The sequence below is a fragment of the Octopus bimaculoides genome, chromosome 3, assembly GCF_046866305.1.
Source record: "Octopus bimaculoides isolate indiv1 chromosome 3, ASM4686630v1, whole genome shotgun sequence".
NCBI classification, from domain to species: domain Eukaryota; kingdom Metazoa; phylum Mollusca; class Cephalopoda; order Octopoda; family Octopodidae; genus Octopus; species Octopus bimaculoides.
The window spans coordinates 169,688,888-169,716,384 of record NC_142930.1 but is presented as its reverse complement, the minus strand read 5'-3'; the positions used below and the strand labels follow the sequence as shown (position 1 = coordinate 169,716,384).

The following is a 27,497-nucleotide window of genomic DNA, read 5'->3' as shown; positions in this document are numbered from 1 at the left end:
GGAATATTCAGTACAACTGTGATTTGATGGTCATACTTATGTTGTAGAATCTAGTAAATTTGTTTCGATTTCAGTCGGTGACAGAGGAAGTTGTATGTTAACCTTATTAAAAGAAGAGTCAGTACTTGTGGGAATGTTGTTCAAAAAGAGCTGGTGCTTGTAATAGTCATATTAGAAGAACCAACGATTGTAAGAATCGTATTCGAGGAAACAGCGTTTGTAAGAATCGTAGTAAAGAGGAAGAGTGAAAAGATCCAATTAAAAGAGTCGGTGCTTGTTAGTGAGAGGCGTGACTAATCGCTGCACACCGACTCAATATGATTGAGTAGTCGTTCTGAAAGTACGAAAGTGAGGCTGTAAAGTTGTGTGGTGCCGGTCGCCGGACCCTTGACCAGGAAGACCCCTTCTCTGGCTCAACCCGAACCCTCCTCACAGCAACATTAGCAATTATTATGGCTCCGATTGACACATGCAGCTAACTACCGCTGCAGCAAGTCCACACACAGCTCTACGATCTTCCACGATACTAGAACTGGCCGATAAACATTCCTCCGGGTTTACAAAAGAAAGAGAAAAGCAGCAAAAGACCTGAAAAAGAGAGAAACCGACCGAGTTGTTGGCCTCCACATCTTCTTTGATGTCTGCGTAATAATAACTAACAATCTATTGTTGTTGATTAACTGAAACATTACTAATATTACAACTGTCTTGTGAAGTCGACATAGTTATCTGACTCTTACATCTGTCCACCCTAACAATACATACATTACATACAGACAACATTTATACACACACATATATGTGTCACATAGACGTAAATATATATATATATTACATACACACTTCTACACACACACATATATATATATATATATATATATCAGCCTCACTGGATGATACCTCGATAAGAAAAAATATATATACATACACTCACACTATCGTATATATATATATATATATATATATATATATATATATATAGACACATTGCCTCAACTCAATATTTCAAATCTATTTCTTATAATTTCTGTCAACTTCCCAACACAACACATGTTTATAAATAATATCTCCTACTTTTCTCTGTTCTATTTTCTTATTAATCCCAATGGCCTCTCTCCACCTCTTTTGATGATGTTTTAACTCCAGTTATTATTATTGTCATTATCAAAACAGCAACAACAGCCACTAAATCTGTCTAATGTGTTCGCCACACAGATTAAAGCTGCTTGTATTTATGGCTTAGCACACAAAAGACATTCAGAAAAGCTAACTAAAAACTTTCAAATCAAAATATTAGCGGGAGAAAAATCAATTAATTTCAAAGTAATCCATTCCCCCCCCCCCGTCCGCCACTTCCGACGAGAACTGAAGAAGTTTGTGTAATTTGGTCGGGAGTCGGACTGCCTGGCTAAATCGTCCTCTAGATATGGGACATAGCCAGTCATGTTGTGCCTACTCCAGTCCCAAACAGATCAGGATCGGTCAACAGAAACGGAAAGAAGACATCTACCAATCTGCCCGGACAGAAGAGACCGGGGGTTCGAGTCACGCTGGTGCGGGGGCCGCGACTGGATTGTCCAGTTCGGGACGACATCACAGTCACAGTAATTTACAACATATCAGTGATAGAGAACCTGAAGGTAGGTGTGAAGTTATCTCATCAGCTTCTTACTTTCACCGTAAATTGTTACAGACCTCACTTACACGACACTGATTAAACAAATATTTAATACATATAGAAAATATATTGTAACTGTAATTAAACATAATTAGACAGTGAAACATAGTTTATTGCCTTGTAAATAAGGGAAATATTTGCTGCCTAGAGTTAATAATAATGTTCGTTCTACTTATTAGAAACCTTCTATTAGTCATCTAACATAATTATTGTTTGTAACTTTCCGTATCTGGGTTGCTGCATAACTTGATTAACGCTGTATAAACGTTTTATTAATTAATTTAACCTTATAATTAATTTAACATAATAAACAAGAGGGCACAATCCTTAATCACATTCCCTCACGCCTAACTTACCAATTCCCAAGAAGGCAGTGGACACAAGGTTTGAGGTCAAATTGTTAAAATCCCTTAGTTCCGTTTTATTAATAAACAATTCACTTATTATTTTTATTATTATTAAAATACACCTTTTTATAAATCATATGTAAATATCTCTGTTGGTAAGTATCAAAACTGTCGGTTGTTGACTGTTTCTACTAAATATTTTCTGGCGCCTCTCAAATTGCCAACACTTCGACCTTATGACTGTTAGCCTCTCCTACCGTGACTTCCCTTCCGGACTTTGTATTTAATCCTTTGTGATCAGGGTTTCATTTGTTCGTAATTCCACTCTTCACTCAAATTAAACATCAGCTGTATCAACCTTACTCGACAACCATATTCCCTTTTCTAAGCGGGACTAGTAGGGCTGTCGTTTATGCGCGCGCGTGTGTGTGTGTGTGTATAAACGACAGCCCTACTTGTCCCTCTTATATACATACATACATACATCTCCCGATCGATCGTTTACTGTCCGTTTTATATGTATGTATATGAACTATAGGATTTTGAATGCTTTTAAAACAGTCTGAAGTGATGTGTTAAACCGTCTTCTTGGGTGATGCTGTTGGTGTCATTGAAGTCTAACTTAATTGTTTCAGGATTGGAATAATTTTTTTTTCATTTGGATTTTAAAAAAAAAATCATTGCAAGTGTATGAAAGAAGATTAGTTCAGTTTTGTAACATTGTTCTCAAAAACTTAACTCTAGTTCCTTCCTCTCCTCAATCAAAATTCCTCTGGATTAATGGTATGTGAATATATTGATTCCATAACCTGGATTTTAGGTAATATCTTGGAGACTGCTGCTATATGTTATACGTAGGTATATATGAGAGTGATGTTGTGATAAATCTACATATAAATTATATGAGGTTGATAATTGTTATAAATCTGTATGTGTAAAGATTATGAAGTTGATGTCAGGTTACACTGGGAAATTACTATTGATAGTTTAATTTCCTAAAAGAAGTCTGGATCCTAAACCTTCAGATATGTTGTTTATGCTTAGTCATTGGTCAACCCTGATCAAGAACATCTATGAACAAAGGCCTTCAATTTGTGATTTTCCCATCAGTAAGTTATCTAGTTGATATTTGTTTTTAAAGATAATTTGAGTGTAATTTGAGGAAGATTTCACTGCTATTTTAAAGAGATTCTGCGAGCCAGTGGAGGCTCCCTTGTTGGCAAGTTGTGATATTTCAATCCTCTCAGTATTGAAAGGGTTTCAAGTAATAAAGAGACCCATTTTGCTTGTTTCACATTCAAAGAAATTCCTAGCGCATCTCAGATTTTTAAGAGAAATGGAATTTTAATTCTCTTGAAATAAGAAAACTTGACATTGACAAAACTAAATTACTGACTTCTTGACAGAAAACAAAGATGAATAATATCCTTGATTGGAATACTGCTGCAATATCTGACATGGTGCTTATTGTTACAAGCATTCTAAAGGTCATTCACTTCCACACCTCTCGTCCACAGAGGAGCTATCAATTATTTCTTGGGGTCTAACTGAGCTTGTGGGAGACACTTTGTTTCTTGGGTGATCTTACTACTACTACTACTATTACATATGAAATTCTTCTTCTCTATCAGCATAAGATCCAAGTGTACATTTTGTGAACCTATCGTTTACATTAGGGATACAGTATCGAGATTCTACCTCTTCCCTTTCCTCTTCATATCATGCTACTTCCTTATTATTCTATTTTTCCATTAAAATGATGCCTCTCCACATTGAACCCTGCTTCCCCATTCGGAACATGTACTGTAATCCTTTGACTGATTCAACTATAAGAACTAGATTGTTGATAAACAGGAGATCCCGGTTTTGAACTATATTGATATAGCCTAGACAATTAGATTAAACAGAGACATTAAATTCTTTGAGCTCCTCTATGCTGAGGACCTTTTTCTTATAGCTGAACCTGTAGTGGAATTAGAAATGAAATTCCAGGTGTGGAAGCAAAACCTGAAATCAAAGGGCCTAAAGGTTAACTTAGCAAAGACTGAAGTTCTAGTTAGCAAGAAAACAGACAAATCCTTCAAGAAAATGGCCCTGTTCAATTTGTAGTAAAGTTTTTGGTAGAAATTCCATTCAGTGTTCCTTGTGCAAACTGTGGACATGTAAGAGGTGTAGTGGAGTCACATAAGATTACCTGGGAAAGTAGACTTTGTGTATGGCCAATGGACATGAACAGAACATAATAAGATTTTCTTGAGTGTTTAGGAGGATCCTTAATGGTAGCTGATAGTTTCCTAGGTGACCTAATTAGAAGTGAGGAAGATAGACTGAAAGCAGTGTAGCTAGAGTAATAATTAAGTTGAGAGAGCTATGAATGCAGAAGACATGCAAAGGCAAGACAGAGATGAAGCTTAGCCAGCTCTGCTGTATATGTCAGTGTTTGACAAAGTGCTAATGTGTTGAGAGGAAAATAAGCATGAGAAGAATTAGGTGTAGTGTGCATGAGAGAAGACATTACTGGTATGGCCATGTGGTGCATATGGGTAAGGATAGCTGCATAATGAAGTGCTAAATGTGGATGGAATCTGTAGAAAAGGGAGACCCAGAAAGACATGAGATGAAATAGTGAAGAATGACCTGGATGTTGTCTGTTATGGAAGAGATAAAAAGACCCAAGATGATTAGTGATTTATTTTTGCTGTGCTTCCGAAAGCCCGTCCATCATCATCATTGTTGTTTAACGTCTGCTTTCCATGCTGGCATGGGTTGAACAGTTTGACTGAGGGCTGGAGAGCCAGAAGGCTGTATTAGGCTCCAATCCAATCTGGCAATGTTTCTACAGCTGGATGCCCTTCCTAATGCCAACCACTCTGAGAGTGTAGTGGGTGCTTTTTATGTGCCACCAGCACGAGGGCCAGTCAGGCGGTACTGGCATTGGCCACACTTGAATGGTGCTTTTTATATTCCACCAGCTCAGGAACCAAGTCAGGCAGCACTGGCAGTGATCACGCTTGAATAGTGCTTTTTACGTTCCACCAGCATGGGTCCCAATCAGGCAAGTGCAGTTTGCTGCCCAATGATTGAAGGGTACTCTTAAATGGGCTGGTTATGCTGCACTGGCATAGGCCACGGCTATGGTCTCACTTGGCTTGCTGGATCTTCTCAAGCATAGCATATCTTCGAAGGTCTCAGTCACTTGTCATCGCCTCAGTGAGGCCCAACGTTTGAAGGTTGTGCTTCACCACCTCATCCCATGTCTTCCTGGGTCTACCTCTTCCACAGGTTCCCTTTACTGCTAGGGTGTGACACTTTTTCTCACAGCTGTTCTCATCCATATGCAACACATGACCATACCAGTGCAGTCATCTCTCTTTCACACCACATCCGATGCTTCTTATGTCCAACATTTCTCTCAGGGCGCTTACACTCTGTCGTGTATGCACACTGACATTACACATCCATCAGAGCATACTAGCTTCATTCCTTGCAAGCTTACGCATGTTCTCAGCAGTCATGGCCCATGTTTCACTGCCATGTAGCATGGCTGTTTGCACACATGTGTCATACAGTCTACTTTTTACTCTGATCGAGAGGCCCTTTGTCACCAGCAGGTAAAAATAAGAGGCCCTTTGTCACCATCTCAGTAAAAATGAAGCCATAAAAGTATATAGTTTGTATCTCTTCCCCCTGCACCCAATCTGTTCCTGATGTGTCTCTTCCCCAAACTCCTCTACCCAACACTCAGCCCTCCATCAGTCTTCTGATTATGGCTCTATTCACTCAACTCGTGTAATTATATGTGAGCGGAACTGAGCACATTTCATTTCCCACCTTTTTTGTCTTCTCACTTACCCCACTGGAACCAATTTCTTTGCCTTCTTACAACTTTTTCTGTCGGATGCCTGTTTCACCTCCATTCTTCCACTGAACACCCTCTCGTTCTGCCATTGGTAGACCCCCCCCCCCACTATCTATGTTTGTCTCCCACTATTTCCACTTATATGTACCTCTGACCTCATCCCTGGCATCTTGTGCATACCACCCATACTCCACCTTATTTTTGCTACCCCTATTACTTCCTAACCCTAACCTCCTTAAACTGATATTCACCATTGACCACACCCACCTTCACTTGTGTTCATGATTTATTTCATCACCTCTGTCCAGCTGCTACACTCTCCTGATGATCTTACCTGTTCATTCCTCTGGACCACTTCTCTTACATTTTCCTTCCTAACTTGAGGCCATCTTCTCTCCTTTTCCACATGTGGCAGCCATATATCTCCTCCATTGCAAAACACCTGTTTCTGTCATACTTTAATCTCTCATCACATGGCATGATGCTACCTGCTCGATATTACATCACCCTCAGTTGAGAGGAATCTGGTCTTGCGAGATAGTGAAATCCCTTGTGCCAGGGCTACATAAAGAGCCCCCAGTACATTCTAAAGTGGTTGGCATTAGAGAGGGCACCCAGCTGTAGAACACCTGCCAAACCAGACATTGGAGCTTGGCACAATTCTCTGGCTTGGTAGCACTTGTCAAACCACCCAACCCATGCCAGCATGAAAAACAGACCTTAAACAACGATGATGATGATGAGCTCATTGCTAATTCTTGTTTTGTTAACAGCACTCCTGTATGATTTGCTTGATTCTCACAAATCCTTTCTTTTCTCCCAAAATTTTTAAGCACCCAGACTATAGAGAGTGGTTCCTTGTTAAATGCTCTCAGTCAGTAGGCCATTATTCTTCTGTTAGGCATAATGTCCCCTGTTCTTTGATAGTTACACAGGAAGAAGGCATCAGTGGTTGCTGTTGGACTTGAACCCAATTGGCTGCATCACCTCCATTCTGGTTCCATCCCTGATTAGCATTCTCTCTCTCTCTGCTAACTTCATGGCTTGTTCCATCAGTAATATTGCTCTTCTGTAGTTACTTCTTGCTAAAGCATCTCCTTTACCTTTCTCGTAGTTTACAATGATGTTGCTGCTTTGCCAGTCATTGATAGTAATCTCCCCCCCTGTATTAATCAAGTAACTAACTGAAGAACCAACATTTTCTACATGGCCGGATATTTTCATTATTTTATCAGAAAACCCAGATGATCTTTCTCTGCCATAGTATCCTTAACAGCCCTTTCTTTCATATAATGGATGGTCCCTCTCTTGAGTCTACATCTGGTAAACCTCTTTCCTCCATACATTCATCACATTATTTCCATGTCTTTATCATTCCAGTGTCAGTGAGTGCCTTTATTATTCAGTAGTCACATTTTTTTTACCACACATCCTGACATCACAAAATTTTTGATTTCCAACTTTATTGTCAGGTAAACTTCTCTTTAGATACCTGAAACTGTTTCAAATACTTGAATCTCTTCAGATGTGTTGCTTATCATTCTATACTCTATTTTAACATGATGTGGCCTGTCTCTAACCATTCATGTCTCCTCTGTACTCTATTCTGCTGCCATGTGGTCTGTCTCTAACCTTTTGTGTCTCTTGTTCTCTTTTCTACCTCTGTGTGGTGCATCTTATCCTTTATGTCTCTCCTGTACTCTAGTCCACCTCCATGTGGTCTCTCCCTAACCCTTTATGTCACCACTGTACTCTATTTCATCCCATGCAGTTTGTCTTTAACCTTTCGTAACTCCTCTGCGCTCTATTTCACCTTCATTTAGTTTGTTTCTGACCCTTCATGTCTCCCCTATACCCTAACCTTTCATGCCTCCATTATGAGGGGCTGCTAAAAAGTTCCTGGCTTTGGGTAAAAGAAAATACAGGAGAAGGGTCAGTCAATCATGATTTCATCCAACCTCAGATTCCCCTCTCAGGTTCACACCCTTATTGCAGTGGTCCTTCAGTTTTTCTAATCCCTGTCAAAGAACTTGGAAGGTTGCACCTCCAACCTGGCTTTTCGTAATACCCTTAAAGCCAAGAACTTTTCAGCAGCCCCTCATAATGCCCCCCCCCCTTTTGCTGCCATATGGTTTGCCCCAAACCCTTCATGTCACCAATGTCCTCTTTTAGTTTCATGTGATCTGTCTCTAACCTTTCATGTCTCTACTGTACTCTATTCTGCCACTGTGGTATGTCTCTAACACTCCATGTCTTCACTGTACTCTATTCTGCCACCATGTCTTCTGTCTCTAACTGTTCACATCTCCCTTTTACTCCAGTCCACCTCCATGTGGTCTCTCTCTAACCTTTAGTGTCTGGCCTCTACTCTGTTCCACTTCTGTATGATCTGTCTCTAATCTTTCATGTTTCCCCTGTACTCTATTCTGCCTCCATGTGGCCTGCCTCAGCCTTTCATGTCCTCACTGTACTCTATTCCCTTTCCATGTGACCATCTCTTACCCTTCATGTCTCCTCTGTATTCCATTCCAACCCCACCCCTACATTATGTGTCTCTTGATGTAGATTCTAAGTTTCTCTGGAGTCTTACATGTTTTTATTCTTCTTGTTTTGATAAAAGAAGTACCAGTAACATGTTTGGGTCACTTCAATTAATTATATTCTCTTATTTACACACTTTGATTTCTGCCTCTCAAACCCCCTTTGTGAGTTACTGCAGGGAGTGGGGTAAGGAGCATTCAATTTTTTGCTCTACGATTTAGTTTATAATCTGTTTCTAATTTGTCAATTGTAATAATTCGTATGAAACTTAAAGGTAGTGCTGTAAGAAATAATAATGACCAAGCCCTCCTATTCATTGTAGCCTGTGAAAATAAAGTGTTTGTATTCATCACAGTTGACAATTGACATATTTATATTCAATGACAGCATAGATCACAGAAATGCTCTATGTAATAGTGTTGACATAATTATCTTGGTACAACTGTCAGTTATTTCATAGAATTGTGGTTCCAGATTGCTGAGCACAACATATTTCACAGTAAAGATTGTTGTTTGCAGTCCTCTGTACTTCAGTTGTTGGGTTTTCAACATACGACACACAGACATTAAACTGTTGCTGCACCTTATCTCTTTCTTGCCAGGACGAATCTTTAAGTTCAGCATTTCTGCTAACAACATATATTGTCAACCTTTTTCTCTATTCGTTATTATTTTGGTATTTCACTTATTGTTGCTTTTCATGTGTCTGTTTATCTGTTTGTCCTCCCTTTCTCTCCGTATATATGTGTGTGTGTGTGTGTACGCATGTGTCTTCAGTATGTTTTACCCATTGTGGCTAAAACCAAACTCAACATCTCTACACTCACTCCTAGTTACTATATCATCAAGCTAACAGAAGCTGTCTACTTTGTCTAGTAAATTATCTGAACGGTTCTTGAACTTTATTTCCTGTTAGCTACTCCTTATTATATATACAAATCTATTATTTCTGAAGCCTTGCTACTATGTTGACTACTCTTTATTATAAGAGTTACTCAACCATGAAACAGCTATGCCTCTTGTGTCTTCTGGTATCACTTCAAATATGGTAGCATTTACGTGTCTCTCTTTTAAATTGATTAAAGAATTACATCTGACACTGTCTATCATAATAGTTTCATCAATTTCAAATTTATTGAGCACCTACTTAAAATACAGCAGGTGGAGCATACAGTTTCCACATTCTAACAAAGTGTTCTTAATGTGGTAAGAAGTTTAAGTAATGGACTTGGAGGTTCTCAAGTATTTCCCAGCAACCCTGAATCCAGGCCTTTATCTTACCAGACTAGAGTTTTGGTTCCTTTATATTGGGCCTAACATAATATATCAACTACAAGGTTGTACAACTTTTAATAATGCTTTAAATCATAAGAATCTTTATGTGAAACTACCGTCTGTTTGTCTCTCTGTCTCTCTGCAGCAAAAGACCTGTTCTAACCCCTTCTCGTACTTTTCACCTCGTAGCATAAAGCTGCCCCCTTCAGGTTTGTAGTCTTGAAAGTTGCTTGGAACAACTATGGGGACACATAGAAAGCATCCAGTACACACTGAAGTGGTTGGTATTAGGGAAGGCATCGAGCCAGTAGAAACCATGCCAAAGCAGACACTGGAGCACAATGCATTCGTTGAGCAACCCGTCAGATCCTGTGAAACTGTCCAACCCATGTCAACATGGACATTAAATGATTTAGTGATTTTTGTGTGTATGCATTTATATATATATATATATATATATATATATGTTATTATTTTTAAAACAGTTTGATTTGGCCCCATGTGACTTAAAGTTTCCTAGAAAGGATGGGAGCTGAATCAAATTGTTTTAAATAATAATATATATATATATATAACTCCTACAAATTGTGTTGAGTCCCTCTTTCTTTTATTTGTCCACTTACCCGGGTATATATATATATATATATATATATATATACATACACATACTTGCGTATGTCAAGCTAAGTGAAATCATAGTTGTGGCAGGTGCTGGTGACATGTCAAAGGCCCCTCCCCCTTGCTAGTGACATGTGGAAGGCACCCATGCCAATGACACGTGAGAGGTACTTGTGCTGGTGACACGCAAAAGGCACCCTTTTGCTGGTGACATGTAAAAGCTACAAAGTACACTCTATGAGGTGGTTGGCATGTTAGGAATGGCATCCAACTGTAGAAACCAAGCCAATACAAACTGGAGCCTGGTGCAGCTCTCTGGCTTACCAGCTCCAGTCAAACCGTCTAACAACCCATGCTAGCATGGAAAACGGATGCTAAATGATGATGATGATATATTTACAAACACACACGTACACACACGCACACACACACATATGGGTTATTATATGTGATGTGTGTTTTTGGCCCCCTCCAACTTGTCATAGTTCTATAAGCCATCAGAGAGGAGTTTTGAGACTGGCTGTCCATAGGAACCCCTATTTACTGATGTCTTTGTTCTCGTAGCTAGTTCCATAGGAAAACTAGAGAAGAAATTGCAGGAATGGAAACTAATCCTGGAATAAAGCAGCCTTAAGAAAAGAAGAATGTTTTTAGTAATTAGCAAAGCAGACAGGGCCCTGGTACTTTCAGAGAAATGGCCTTGCTTGATAGTTAATTATATGTGGTTTGAGCCTGATGAATATGTTTGAGATATTTCTCAACATACTCTCTACTCTCTTTTACTTGTTTCAGTCATTTGACTGCGGCCATGCTGGAGCACTACCTTTAGTTGAGCAAATCGACCCCAGAACTTATTCTTTGTTAAACCTAGTACTTTTTCTATCGGCTCTCTTTTTGCCGAACCGCTAAGTTATGGGGACGCAAACACACCAGCATCGGTTGTCAAGCGATGGTGGGGGGACAAACACAGACACACACACACACACACACACACATATATATATATATATATATATATATATATATATATATATACATACATACATACATACATATATATATACGATGGGCTTCTTTCACTTTCCGTCTACCAAATCCACTCACAAGGCTTTGGTCGGCCCGAGGCTATAATAGAAGACACTTGCCCAAGGTGCCACGCAGTGGGACTGAGTCCGGAACCATGTGTTTGGTAAGCAAGCTACTTACCACACAGCCGCTCCTACGCCATATGAAACTATTAGTAGCATTTAAAGACATGCATTGTGTCCTTTAAATAAATAATACCTGGGATAGGGTACAGCACCATTGTGTACCTGAAAAGAAAGCTTGCATTTGGTAGAACTCATAAACAAACAGTCAATAGCCTTCAATCTGCATACACTACACCATCATTTTATGCGCTGAATAAGCACTACATTGCATAGGAGATAAACCCTAAATAAGGATGGATGAGCATTAAACCATTGGAGGGGTTCAGGGGAAAGACATCCAATAGAGGTGAGAGGATTAAGACTTCCGGTTCAGGTGGTGGGGGTGGCGGGGTGGGGGGCACACAGCAAAACAGCAAACACTCTGGTTGCCAATGTGAAAGAATAGTAATAATAATAATAATAACGAGATAGATTTAGACATTTGCATTCTTAACTAGAGCCATAACCAAGAGTTTTTGGTCAGCCAAACTGTGACAAAATTAGATAAAAGAATGAATAGAGTGTAAAAAAGAGGGAGAAAGGGAGAGAGTTGGATTGAGTGTAAGGATCTTAAGTTTTTTCTCTAAACATACAGCATTGAAGATGAAACTGTATTTACACAGATAGATATTGAAATGAAATAATAAAGTAATTATAATTTGTGCTGTAAAAGAGGTTTTGGATGTGTGCTAGGTTGGAAAACAAATTTGCTTATCTGAACATCTTCTGTTTTTACTCCGTGTGGCAGGAGAGAGAAAGGGTGTGTCTATAGAGTGTGTGTATATGTGTATGTGTGCACATAGACACACACACACATTAACCATAGGTGCACAAAACAGCATTAAGGGGACAGTTTTGAAGGTTGGGTAGAAAATGTTGAGAATTTCTCTGTTTGTATAACCTTGTTTGAGAAATGGAGAGAAGAAAGATTGTGCAAAGAAATGTGTTTCCACACATGAGAAGAATATTGAGAAGAATTTTGTCTCAAGACTGTTTATGCAGTGAAAGGTTTTCTCATGTCTAAATGTTCATGAGCACATTAAATATGATTGCCACACACACACACACACAAACTGTGTTAAGAAGGTAGAAATGATGACAAAACAGATATTGGAGCTCAACACAGTCCTCTTGTTCGTCAGTTCTTATTGAATCATCCAACCCATGGTAGCATGGGAAAAAAAGGGGTTGTTAAATGATGATAATGATATGTGGATATAGTAAATGTGTTTGTATGTAGCATGTATCTTCAAATATAAGTTTATGCAGATTGATATATATGTTTATCAATATTATTTCTTGATTAACAGATATTGTGTGCTTTTACATGACTAGAATAGATGTTCCCTGCTGAAATTTCTGTAGTTATTTACTGTTTTATCAAATATTTAAATGGTTTCCTTTCCATTGCAGATATTGATGGCGATCCATCAAACAATCCAACAACCAGAACCCTATTTCTAACACGTTCCAAGACCAACTTCAAAAGTAAGCTCGTTTTGTCTTTCTTCTTTTGTTTGTATCTATGATGATGATGTGTGTCTTTATTTTGGTTTGTATCTATGATAGGCAAATACTTCATTATTGTTGACAGCAAGAAACCTGTTTTCAGCAAATTTGTAGAGTGTGAGATCACATTAAGGAGTGACACAGGAGAGCATGAGGTCCCCAGTGGACCTGGCTTCACAAATAGTTGACTGATGGGGAAGTAGAAAAATATTCAGTACATTGGAGATGGTTGTTGTTAATGGTTGTTTATATTATGTTTAAGATGTTGGAAGTGATAGTTAGGATTAGGGTTGTCAAAGGGATTGCTTTTGTTGGCATTGGTTAGTGAGAATTTTGGCCAGTTAGCTGACTTGAAGAACCAAATAGCCCTGGCAGTGGAGTGGGGGTTATATAGTATGGGAATATTTAGTGGTTAGCAAATGGATGACTTGATTGATATAAATGCAAGTAATGATTTGGGAGAGATTGGGTTTGGAGGTGAGAAAAAGACTGTTTGCGTATTGGTCCAGCATAGGAATAAGAGAGAAATTGTTGGAGAGAGTTGAGGATTTTAACTTTCACAACATGTTTCTGTTGTAGTCCCACATGTTAACCTCCACAGCACTTCACTAATTCAATCTGAAATAAATTCAAACGTTTGTTCATAGAAACCCTGTTTTTTTTTTCTGGCAGGAAACAGTTTTAATGATGCTAAACAGAAGGCAGTGTTTGTCATGCTTCAGAGGAAAACAGATCAGCGATTTCATACATGGGGATTGTTTTGTCGTACAAAATCACACCATATTACTTGATTGAGAAGACACTCAATCCTTTGAGATCCTTTTAGCTTTGGTTTAATGGGGGTCCAGCTAAAAAAAAAAAAAAAAAAGCATTGATAAATTCACCTCCTTTGGCTCACCATTACAACTAATTGGGAGGCCCTTAGTGGCTGCTTGACCTGTTACAAATAGTGGCCAAATTCCATTTAAATTAGGTTTGTGACATGTTATTGCATGCAAGAAGATTGAATGTAAGAATGATCTAAATTCAAATGATCTCAACATCGGAATACCTAAAGTTTGAAAGACCAGATGCTCAGAACACGAAATTTTGAAATATTTTAGAGGAAAATATAATGACGGGTTTAAAAAACATCATTTCTTTACAATTTTAAAATGCTACCTGCTCACCACCTTAATAATAATAATAATAATAATAATATTAATAATAATATTAATAATATTAATAATAATATTAATAATAATAATAATAATATACATGGTTCCGGGTTCAGTCTCACCGCGTGGTACCTTGGGCAAGTGTCTTCTGACCAAAGCCTCGTGAGTGGATTTGGTCGCCGAAAACTGAAAGAAGCCCGTCATGTATATGTATATGTGTGTGTGTGTGTGTTTGTGTGTGTGTGTTTGTTCCCCCAGCATCGCTTGACAACCGATGCTGGTGTGTTTACGTCCTCGTAACTTAGCGGTTCGGCAAAACAGACTGATAGAATAAGTACTAGGCTTACAAAGAATAAGTCATGGAGTCGATTTGATTGACTAAAGGCAGTGCTCCAGCATGGCCACTGTGAAATGACTGAAACGAGTAAAAGAGTAATAATAATAATAGAAATGTCTTATATGTGGTGAGGCATAAGATTGAAATTTGTGAAAACTTCATCGTTGAATACTTTGTTCTTTAAATTCTTTTGTTATTTACTATTTTGCTTTTCTTTTTCATTTTCCGTCTTTTGTACAATGATGACATTTTCTCTCCACCATCATGAGAGCATCTTAAAAGATTAACAAGTTGAATTTTAATGCGTTTGTGCTTTGCTTATCTCCCTTTACCGTCACTCTTTCACTTGATAAAAGCAACAAATTCAGTCTTTCAGTTGTTTGAATTGTTTACATTTGTTCATCATCATCATCATCATCTAGAGAAAAGAAGAAAACTTTTCAATAAACGAGAGAATTTAAAAAGAAACAGATATATTCAGTAAATAGACCATTCCAGCTTTTGTTTGTCTTCGATAATATCATATTCTTGCCATACAATTTTGTTGTTTGTAAGTAGATGGGTTACACCATACCTTGCTTGCCTTTGTTGCTTTCAAGTACCTTATAAAAGTAGATGTTTTAATAAACATCCCTTTAAAACCATAAATGAATGCATTTTAAGATTTTTTGGCACATGCTTTTTTTCCCTAATGTTATCATCATCGTCATTTTAACGTCTTCTTTTTGGTGCTTGTGTTGGCCAAACGGAATTTGTTGAGCCAGATTTTCTATGACTGGATGCCCCTTTTTGTTTTCAGCCCTTACCTGTTTGAAAAGGGTGGGGTGGGAGTGGGGGTGATATTTCTACATGGATGGATATGTTTTCATGGATGGTTGAAAATGATTGATACTGTTTGTACAATAGTGACACTTGATCTACAACCATCATGTGATGTGAAGACAAGCAGACACACCCATACACATATAAATTGCTTCTTTCAGCTTTTATCTACCTAATCCACTCACAAGACTCTGGTTGGTCCAAGGCTATAATAGAAAGCACTTGCCCAAAGTGCCATACTATGGAATTGAACCTGAAGCAAAGTAGTTGGGAAGCAGACTTCTCTTAAGCACACAGCCATGCCAGGACGTATATTTGAAGAAACAAGAGATTAGTGACTCAAAGCATTTGGTCTTTCAAGCTTTTGGTTTCTATTTTTAGGTCATTTAATTTCAGCCCTTCCAAGTTTGACTTACTTGTTTGGTGTTCGGCACCCATTCAAACCACATTTTCCTGATAATGTAGTTTTTTTCTCAATCTGCAGACATTACTATATTTTTCACCCTACCATGTCCTCTACATCCCTCTCTCAGCTGAGCTATTCTAGTCTTGCAGACACCTGTGCTGGTATCACATGAACGTGCCCATGCTGGAGACATGTAAAAACTGCTAGTTCACTCTGGAAAGTGGTTGGTGTGAGGAAGGGCATAGAAACCTTGTCAGAATAGACAAATGACGCCCTGGCAGCTCTCCAGCCTTGGAAGCTCGTGTCAAACTGTTCAACTCCTGCCAGCATGGAACACGAACGTTAAATGATGATGATGATGATGATGATGTGCTCATTAGAGCAAATATCATTGCCTCAGTAATTATATTTTCTATTTACAGATAATAAAATTCGCCGAAGAAGCCAGTACGATCTTCATCACCACGTAACTATATATGTTTTCTACATTGATCTAACAATAGTCAGTTTGTAGTACATTAGCTGGAGGTAATAGTGTGGACTAACGTCCCCTTTAAACTGATTTATTTCTCTATAATTAATTAAAGCAATTACTAGCCAAACTTGTTTTATTATTTCACTCATAATAGTTCTTCATTGCAGTTTTAACTTTTTAAATTTCGATCCAGAGTTTCCTTTGTTCTGGTTCTGAAAGAAAAATAAATTTAGAATTGTTTGAGTCATTCGTATTTAAAGGGTCAACATTTTTGATACCCACCTGCCTGGGATGACTCGTTATAACTTCCTGTTTTAAAGAGGTCTGAATTAAAAGCTTCCATCAAAATTTCATGTTAATTTATGTTCCAGACACAAACCTAATAAAGACAATGTTATTTTACTAAATTCTTCATTATTTTCAAAATTTATTTATACAAAAGGTAGTTTATAGAAATATGGTAATGAGGGTTTGACAGAATTCATTTTAAACTAGGATTCAAAATCTTTGAGAATTAATATAAACATTAGAAGGTTAAAACTGAAATTAGTTTTCGTGTTTCACATATCTTTTTTTCTGTGTCATTTGGTTTCATTATAATATCTAATGTGGTGTGTATCCTTGTAATATACTGGGGCCTGACTCACACTCCCTCCCTCCTTTTTTCTATTAAGTCTTCCTCCCCCCAAAAGAAATTATTAAACATTTACAGCCAATCATAACTTTCTTCTAAATATATTTCTGACACTCAAAATAATTATTTACATTTTGTAAATGTCTGATTATCAACCCCCATCCCCCCCACCAGTAGCAAACCTACTCACTTCTCTGTCTATCTGCCCATTGTTCTATCTATAATATATATATATAGGGGCAGAATTCACAAAAAAAAACAAAAAAAAAAAACAAAAGAAAAACAAACAAAAGATGGAGACAGGTGGAAGTGAAAAACAGTTAGAATCAGTCTCTTGTGAGTTACAGTAAGCTTCTTACAAGAATCTCTCTTGTTATTGGACTCAGTTAACTGAGTGGAGAGATGCAGGAAGTCCAAGATGGCTATCTGTAAGACATAGCAACTATTGATCTTGTAGTCTTGTGTAGCCCTGTGCCCTGTTGGGGCCACACCAGTGTCATCTCATCACACTCTTGTCAGTACACAATAAGTGCAGAACCCTGATGTCAGCAGATGCTTCAATAGCAAAAAAACAAAAAAAAACAAACAAACAAAAAGCCCTGTTTCCTCTAATGATGTTTGTATTAATTAAAATCAACATATGAATATTAATTACCTCCTAACATTGAGATCTTGTAATTTTCCAGAATTCAGACTATGGTCAGCTGAAGAAGTTCAGTTCCTGTTCTACAATTTTTATCGATGATTCAACTGTCAGCCAGCCCCATCTGAAGAACACAATCAAGGCGGTGGCACTGGCCATTTACTTTCACATTAAGAATCGTGATCGCAGTGGCCAAGGCAACAATGGAGCTCGCTACTTAGATATCTTCGACGAGAAATTACATCCTTTGTCTGTGAGTGACACTTACTACTTCTTTTCCATTTTGGATGAAATGCAGCTGTTCTTTGAATGGTTTCGGTTTCCACATGAATGTTTTCATATTTCCAAACCATTGTTTCTACATAATATTTCTTTCCTTTCTCTGATAAAAAAAATATTCCCATTTCTGGTTTTGGGTGCACGAAAAGTTTTAACAAACGCAGGGTGTTTGGTCTAAATTTGATGATTTAAAAAATTTTTATGTTTCCTTTTTAGTTTCATAGAGGACTAGCAGCGATCTGAACATTGGAAAAGAGTTACCTATATCATGATTTATGCTAGGTATCAAAATATTGCTGCTCAGTGCTGTGTGAACACTGTAAAGGCTGTAAGATGGGACATGAACGACAAAGATGCAGCAGAGACTACAAAGCTGTGGTCAGCAGGAAGGAAAACAAGACATTCTAACTGCATTCCCATCCCAGAATTCATCCAAAAACTGATGAACCCAGTTCAGGTGATTACATGAAGCTGCTGGAGACTGTGGTCAAACCCTGGCTGGAGTGGATTGCTACTGGATGGCCATATGTGTGGCAGCAGGATTCAGCTCCTTGCCACGCTGCTGGAAAGTAAGAAGTGGTTGTTGGACTACACCATCTCCAATGTCTGACCTCCTGATTCCATGGATTACTATGTGTGGGGTGCAGTTGAGAAAGCCACAAACCACTCTGCCTCCAACATGAAAGCTGAGCTGGTGACCAAGATCAAGGAGGTTTTTGAAAACCTTCCCAAGGACACACTGAGCTTCTGGGGCTGTTTTGATGCTATGGTGGAAACTTAGAGCAGCTTCTTTGAATAAACTCTTATCTCCCAGCCATAATTGAGTTAATATTTTTTGATTTAAAAAAAAAAAAAATTTTAATTTTTGGATGGGATATTGTGTTTTCTTTTCCTTTTACACAAACTGTCAAATTTAGCCCAAATGCCCTGTAATTTGTCATTCAAGTGACTGTCCCACTTTTGCTTTCTAGTTTTCAGCTAAATAGATTTTAAGCTGATCTCCAAACCATATTATTTTGCATAATTCTTTGTTTTTTCAACAGAAAGAAGCTGTTCCCTCTGATTATGACAAAAGAGACCCAGAACACAAGACAATTTATCGGTTTGTGCGGACCCTTTTTACCGCTGCCCAGTTGACTGCTGAATGTGCTATAGTTACTTTGGTAAGTGGGGCTTTCATTCTACCTCACTGTAGCCCTGATCAAGTAGAACTCTTTCGTGTGTAGGGGTGTGATTGAGAAGACTCAGCAACTAAAGTGAGATCGCAGCGACGCATGTCCGGCCCTGTTAAGAATACCCCTGATGCGTTGGGTGATATGATATGCTTGAGAAGACCTGTTGAGTCAAGTAAAACCAATATCGTAGGTGTGGCCAGTTCCCCCTGACTGGCTCTCATGCTGGTGACATGTAAAAAGCACCAACTGAACGTGGTCAATGCCAGTGCCGCCTGACTGGCTCCTGTGCTGGTGGCACATAAAAAGCACGCACTACACTCTCGGAGTGGTTGGCGTTAGGAAGGGCATCCATCTGTAGAAACATTGCCAGATCAGATTGGAGCCTGGTGCAGCCGCTGGCTCTCCAGACCTCAGTCAAACTGTCCAACCCATGCTAGCATGGAAAGCGGATGTTAAATGATGATGGTAATGATGATGACTGATAAGTCACTTGATACTTTCAAGAGATCTGTTGTTTCGGACAGGTTTTTCTTTCTTGAGGGACCCTACTGTAACATGAACCCTGCTGTTATTGTTGTAGTTGAGTGTAACGGTTTAGGGAGATTGTTTTGACTTTGTTATAAACATTGTTAGGGTTGCAGTAGGGGTTGCAGTAGAAATTTGACTGTTGCATTTGCAAATTGAGGTTGTGTAAAGATGGCTGTAGCGTTTTGAGTCTTATACACTGCAAGAAATTGGCTCACTGGTGTGTATATACGAAAGAGTGAGAGTGTCATGTAATTTCTGTTTTGTTTGTTGAGCACAGTCATGTTTGCTTCTTCTATATGTTGTCTGTGATTGACAAATCTATTGTACGCTATACATCAAGAGACTGATTTTCTGATGATATAGGAAAAGTGTTGTTATGATGATGATGATGATGATGATGATGATGATCTGTGTATTGTAGGTTTATCTTGAGAGACTTTTGACATATGCTGAGATGGATATCAGTCCCTCCAACTGGAAGAGAATTGTTTTGGGTGCTATATTATTGGCTTCCAAAGTCTGGGATGACCAAGCTGTATGGAATGTGGATTACTGCCAAATATTGAAAGATATTCAAGTGGAAGAAATGTAAGTCCCCTCAACTCTTGTGTTCTTCTAGAATTTCATTTCAATCACTGTATCAGAAATGTTGGGAGTTTGTTCAAGAAAAAGCTGTTATAAAAGATTTTGACACATAAGCCATAATTTAGATGACCTTGAAGAATGACCTTCTTTATGAAGAAGATTCTGAGAGTGGCAAAGACTTTCTAGAAACCAAAGATATCAAATCTTTGGTCTTTGAAGAATGCACCACTAATTCCTAACATTTACCATGTTAGGAATGGTAAATGAAATGGTAATGAAAAATGATTTATGAATATTTTTATGAGTTTCCTTCCATTATGGTAATTTTGCTTTGCAAAGCATGAAGTTTATGATTTTCTTTCTATTAGATATTTTATATCATTTTATTCTTTCATTTGCCTGTTTTTGTTTTTTCTACAATTTCTATGTGGCGGGAGGGACATCATTCCTATTAAGAATGGCTAAAATGGTTTGTGTATTTAGCTTTTAATGTCCTAGGATTTGAGTTTTTGCAAGAAATTTTCCCCTCAAAGAGTGCTCATTATATGTGCATGTTTGTTATATACCATGAAATATGGTAATTCTTATGACTTGGCTGGTTCCAAGTTGTTAGGAATGGTAAATGAAATGGTAACTGTTAATGGTAGAGGGGAATAAAGTGGACATCTGAAGGAAGAGGTTAATAGTATGTGTTCATGATGATAACACCCACCTAAACATCCATGTTCCAGGTTGCAGATATACCTTTTGACAAACCTGTCCAACCCAACATAAAATTGATTGATTCAATGATAATACTTCCATTATCAACAATATCTCACTGTATCAAGAAGTGTCCCCCCAATATTAAATGTTTATATTTAATAGGAAATTGTGTTTTATGGTTAAACGTATATTGTTCACACACACACACACACACACACACACACACACACACACACACACACATTGCTTCTATTTACCAATTTCTGGTCTGTTTCTATCAAGGAATGAACTGGAAAGATTGTTTCTAGAAATGCTGCAGTTCAACATCAATGTACCATCAAGTGTGTATGCCAAGTATTATTTTGACCTCCGAGCCCTGGCAGATGCGCATGACCTTTCTTTCCCTTTGGAAGCACTAAGTAAGGAACGGGCCCTCAAGTTAGAGGTAACTTACTGTTTTTCTTTCTTCATTTTTTACCATGATTTAGAGTTGTACACGTGTCTAAGACATCTTAAATATTCAACAATGGTTTCTTGTCTGTCTTTGATGATGATGATGATGTATATAGCTGAGATTTATTACGGAAAAGACAAGAGATTTTGTGGTGTGCATGTTTCTCCTGAATGACCCAGTACACAATGTAAAGTGGTTGGCATGTTAGGAAAGGCATTCAGCCATAGAAACCATGCCAAAGCAGACAATTGGCGTCTGGTGTGGCTCCTGGTCTTGCCAGCTCCTATTCAAATGTCCAACCCATACCAGCTTGAAAAAAAACAGGTGTTAAATGATGATGATGATGATGATGATGGTGATGAGACGTAGAGGCTGCTTAACTAATTCAATTGATAAAATTCTGGGTGATGAATTGTGATGAAGTTTTGTGAAGGATTTAGAATTAAAGAAGAGGTTTGATTTGACAGATCCTGCTTTATAGAATTTGGTTGAACTTGGATAAGGGGAGAATAGAGAATATGATGTATGGTAATTTAACAGGTCAAAGGTTGAGAAAGAAGTGGGAGTGATATTATTTGATCTCAATGAAATAATGTGGAATTGAAGGAGGAGGTTGGGTGCAGGTGTGGCTGAGTGAATAAGAAGTTTGCTTCACAACTATATGGTTTTGGGCTCAGTCCCACTGTGGCACCTAGATAGAAACTGAAAGAAGCCTGTTATATAAAGTATATGTGTGTGTACACACGTGTGTTCGTGTGTCTTGACATCATGTGATGGGTTGTAAATGTCCCTGTCATACTAGCAGTGTCATTCGTTTCTTCCAATATTCTTTGGAAATGTGTCTGGCTGTGGGGGCAGAAATTATTACCTTACTTGGAAACAGGTGAGGGTTGGTGACACAAAAGACATGCAGCCATAGAATATCTGGTTCAGTAAACTACATCCGATTAGTGCAAACATGGAAAAGTGGACGGAAAATGATGACACTACTAAGAAGCTACATAAATTCTAGTTTAGAATCTGTTGTTGTTGTTGTAATGGAGACAACTAATTAGTCATGGACAACCAGAGACGACAACAAGAGATTTATGTTGTGTCTTGTGTGACAAAAGTTGGAATTAACAAGTGTTATCCCACTTATCCGCCACTACATTGCCTATATTCTGCTTATGGTTTAGTAGAGTTATCTCGTTTAACTTTCATGACCAACCTGTCATCATTAAATTGATAAAAGTTTCACCAGTAGATTAGTTAATCCGTTAATCTCCTCTCTCTACTATACCGACTTCTGCGAGTTGCTCTCTTGTCACATCCACACCTTTCATCACTTGTAGCCATCCCTCCAGGTTCCACACTACTATGTCCAATCATTTTCCTCCTGTCCATTGACCTTTTGAATTTCCTCCTGCTTTGTCTTTTCTTGCCATCATCAGATGTTTTGCAGTGTTAATGACATCCCATTGATGCCTCTCCCACTTACTATCAAGATAATGCAAAAGATGGACCAACAGAATTACTCAGGGACACACTCTACCTGGAAAGCAAATAGTAAAGTCAGTGCTAATAATGTAGTGAAAAGCATAGTTTACTTACAGTCACGCTGGTGATGAAACAATAATGAAATAATTGGTCAAGACAATTTTAATTAAAATCATTAATTAATTGTGCTCGATGAAAATAGAGGAGTGAGTGTGATGTTTGGCAGGACAATAACATTGGACATGTTTCTGTATTATTAAACCTCATCAACAAAGCAATCTTTTCCAGTACAAGCTCTGATTTTGCCATTTGTAGACATGATTTATGAATGACTAAGCCAGCAGTTTCACGTATAAACATCAATGTTGATTTGTAAACATGTCTTGTGATGATTGACATAACAACATCTTTGTCAACAACTCCAGATATGAAAACAGAGGTTAGGGGCAGTTTGAGATGGTTCTAGCTGATAGGTCAGCAGGCTGTGTCCAGCCACAGACACCATATTTCTTGAGACAGTTTCACCAAAAAAAGAAGAAGCAACATTACATTATGTTCCTTGATTTGGCTGAGTTGTGTTCAAGCATGTAGTTATGAGTGAATAGGTTTTGAGAGCAGTTGAAGTCTTGTAGACAAGTTCTGTAAGAAACAGGGGATTTGTGACAAATTCAACGAAGAATTCAGCCTGAAGGTTGGTATTTAGCAGGACTCTGTCTTCAATCCCTTACTATTCATTATAAATCTTGAGGAATTCATAACTGTGCGTGTTTGAAGCAGTTGGCGGTAGTTTTAAATGGACAATCTGTTGAAGAATTAAAGGAAACGTTTCAAACCTGTAAGAATGGCTTAGAATCCAAAAAACAAAGACCTCATTCTTTGCAGTTAGCAAAGAATGAGTGTATCATGGAGGAAAGAAGTCAGTAGGGATCCTATGCTGTGTACTCAATGTCAGGAATGGGGGACGTCTGACAGATTCACAGAAGACAAGAAAAGTGATGGGTAAAGAGAAGTAGTTAAAGGAGTTCCAATGAAATTGAACTCGTAAACTGTTTGAGTGAATCCCTGAATACTGTAGGCAGGGTGAACCTAATCAGTGGTGCTAGGGGTGGCAGTAGTGATGTTAGAGTAGGGGGTAGAGGGGTGGTTGCAGTGATAGTATAGTTGTTAAAAGGGTGGGGGGGGGGGAGGTGTTGAGAATTACTGCCTTTGTCGGAACCAAAGGAAGAAAATATGAGACATGATTGTTGTCTATAAGACAACAATTATGTTTGAGGCCAGAGAGAAATAAAATGGGCATTGATCTGACTGGTCCCGGGCTAGTGACACGTAAAAAGCACCATTCAAGTGTGGCCGATGCCAGTACCGCCTGACTGGCCCTCGTGCCGGTGGCACATAAAAAGCACTCACTACACTCTCAGAGTGGTTGGCATTAGAAAGGGCATCCAGCTGTAGAAACATTGCCAGATCAGATTGGAGCCTGGTGTAGCCACCTGTATTGTCAGTCAAACCGTCCAACCCATGCCAGCATGGAATATGGATGTTAAATGATGATGATGATTGATCTGTGTTGAAAAGATGGTCAAGAGGGGTGAGGGGTATTATTGCTTAAAGATTTTTTATGAACCAATTACTGGGTCACTACATATCTGATAGCAACAGGGGCCACATGGAACCACATCATTGAGAAGCATAGTAACTCTTTGGCTGTTGCTTTGTTCACGTGTAGAAGAGAGAGAGATATAGCTGGGTTGGTGGTGGGGTAACTCTTGTAGAAGACTGACGTTGTTGTTATTTAGGACAGGTAATTATCAATATAGCTGGGGGTCATCATACTGCAGCAGCTTGGTTAAAATGGTTTGAAATGATATTGAAATGAATTTCAAGATGCTCTTTTCACTTATTTTCTCTTGTTTTGTAGGCCATGTCCAGTGTGTGTGAAGACAAAATGAAAATGTGGTTGAAGAAGGATTTAAAGAGATCTGCTAGTCTTGATGGATTAACATCTTATCATACTTGTAGCAAGGCTATATTATCTTGACACCGAAACACTAAATGGATTTATGGACTTGTAGACAAAGAAACACCGCCAGTCTTTGGACCAGCATTATTTATTGTCTTTTATAAATGGATCGAACGTCTGGTGCTAGAAACTGGATACCACTGTTACTACTGGCCCACTGTCCACTTTTATTTTTGGTTATTGGCGCTGTCTTTACAGGAACAGTCAGTGTTAATGGGGTGGGAGGGGGTTGGTCTGATAATCACATGTAATGTGTTTCTTTGGTGTAGTGTTGGCACTACTGCTATCATTGTTAACAAGAACAACCGGCTTCTTCGTGGCTTACATGATGGCATCAAATACTAATGAGCCGGACAAACTGGACAGGAATTTCACTCAAGAATCTGTGTATGTTGTAAAGAGACAGAAGGCAAATATCGCTTGTGTGTGTGTGTGTGTGTGTGTGTGTGTGTGTGTGTGTGTGTGTGTGTGTGTGTGCAGTATGGCTACTACATATCTTACATCCAGCATGTACCGACATTCATCCTTCTTAGTGGCTTTTGGAGGTATCAGTTACGGTAAGACAGCAACAAATGATCTTTATTGTGATGTTACTCAGTTAAATAAGTGTACACACCTGTGTATGTGTATATGCACTCTGGTTTCACTGTGTGTGCATGTGTGTATATGTATAGACTGGACTTCCAAAATGAAATGTTGCTATGTGTGGATCAAATAATACAATTGTCTTTTTTTTGAGTTTTGGTTAAATCTTACTTTGTATTAATTATAGCATGCTATTCTCTCTTTGTCTCTCTCTTTCTCTTTCTCTCTCTCCCCCACTCTCTCTCATATATATATATATATGTATATATATAATTTAATAACAATTTGATTCAGCTCCCTACAACTTAGATTTGTGGGCTTATAAAAGAAACCTAGATTTTCAAGCTTAGAAAACTGATTGAAGAAAGTCCAAGATGGCTACTGGAGATTGAGTAACATATTACCCACTAACAAGCTGATTCCACCAGCTCACACCTGCTCACACACACACACACACACAACATACACATGCTTGTGCATTCATGCAGTAGGTATAAACCCCCTGTGCCCCCCCCCCCCCCCCCCCCGACAACTGGTGTTGCTCAATGCTCTCCTTATCCCTTTGACAGGGACACATCACCAACATCCTGTTCAACCAAGTGGTACTAAAGATACAGATTGGAATTGCTGTCTCTAAGGAATTATTAATATAAGCAGCAGCTTTTCTGCTGCCTTGAACAATGGCAGCAGGATCTCCAAAAGCCATCTTGAACTTTCTTCATTCAGTTATCTCAGCCCAAGGAGTCAGGTTTATTCTATGAGATCGCAAAACTTTAAGTTGCATGGAGCTGAATGAAACGGTTATCAAATGATATTTCTAAGTCCTACCAAATACGTTGAGTGCCACTTTTTCACTCACTTGTGTATATATGTGTGTGTGTGTGTGTGTAATATAGTACATATGTATGTATATAAAATTGTGTATTTATATATGTATGTGTGTGTGTGTGTATATATATATAATACATGTGTGTGTGTGTGTGTGTGTGTGTATATTATATATATATATAGTGCATGTCTATGTGTGTGTAGATATATATTGTAATATTTTGGGGGAGGTCATATGTGTTTCACCACATGATTTCACACACCAGGAATCTTGCAAAGCAAATGCATAAACAAACAAACATACAAATAAAGTAACACATATATAACACGTGTTATGCATAAAATGGAGCCAGTCTCTACGCAGCCTGTATACTTCTGCTTCTGTTTTGTTCAACAAAACCTGAATAGTTTTTGTTTTGCTTTTGACTTAAACTCTTTTTTCTAAAATACATGTTTCTGTGATGATCATATTGTATATCTATGTATATCTGGTTATGCATGTGTATTTGTGTCTGAGTGTATGTATGTCTTTATCTCTGTGTGTTTATATGTATTTATATCTATCTGTCTGTCTGTCTGTCTGTCTATCTATCTAGCTAGCTATTTATATATATATATATATATATATATATATATATATATATATATAAAACCCATGCCAGCATGGAGGAAGGACGTTAAATGATGATGTATGCGGGTGTTTGTATTTTCTATACCAATCAAAACAAACAACTAGTATGAGTGTATGTATATATATATATATATATATATATATATATGTGTGTGTGTGTGTCTGCTACATACTTTATATGTTACCAATATACCCTATTTGCACAACTAACGTTAGTCCTAACTCACTGTCTTACTGTTAATCCTGTTCACTGTATTCCCTTCTTTGTCAATCCTGTTCACTGTATTCCCTTCTTTGTCAATCCTGTTCACTGTATTCCCTTCTTTGTCAATCCTGTTCACTGTATTCCCTTCTTTGTCAATCCTGTTCACTGTATTCCCTTCTTTGTCAATCCTGTTCATTGTATAACCTTCCTGTTAATGTCAACAATATTTGTGTTTTAAACTAAGTTTCTCACACAAATATCAAACCAGTCCTGTTTTTTCAACCATTAAACAATTTTTACAGCTTTCAGTTGATTTCTGTTTATTTTCTCTGTGACAAACTAATTTCAATTCTTTCATATTATTATTATTATTATTATTATTATTATTATTATTATTATCATTTCCTTCTAATTTTTGTTTGTCTCTTATGACAAGTGTTTGATTTTCAAAGTTGACTTCATCAGTGTCACATCATCTCCCTACTCTCTTCATCCCCCTGCTCTCTTCATCTCATCTGACCTTCTCAATAGC

General features: G+C 38.1%; 1 protein-coding gene across 1 annotated transcript; it reads left to right on the top strand.

Moving 5' to 3' along the window:
* Positions 1 to 342: 342 nt before the first annotated feature.
* LOC106884459 (cyclin-Y) lies at positions 343 to 25,214 on the top strand. The gene is made up of 8 exons (XM_014935856.2): positions 343 to 1,640; positions 12,922 to 12,996; positions 16,162 to 16,205; positions 17,535 to 17,744; positions 18,814 to 18,933; positions 19,895 to 20,061; positions 21,046 to 21,208; positions 24,615 to 25,214. Exons 1-8 carry the CDS (start codon positions 1,427 to 1,429, stop codon positions 24,732 to 24,734), a joined length of 1,113 nt encoding a protein of 370 aa, XP_014791342.1. The 5' UTR covers positions 343 to 1,426; the 3' UTR covers positions 24,735 to 25,214.
* Positions 25,215 to 27,497: the final 2,283 nt, after the last annotated feature.

Bases quoted from the DNA above. Each gene is read 5' to 3' on its own strand.
- LOC106884459 (XM_014935856.2), top strand. From the start codon at position 1,427: ATGGGACATAGCCAGTCATGTTGTGCCTACTCCAGTCCCAAACAGATC. The intron at 17,745-18,813 runs GTGAGTGACACT...TTTTTTCAACAG, and splicing joins AGAAATTACATCCTTTGTCT to AAAGAAGCTGTTCCCTCTGA. The intron at 20,062-21,045 runs GTAAGTCCCCTC...GTTTCTATCAAG, and splicing joins GATATTCAAGTGGAAGAAAT to GAATGAACTGGAAAGATTGT.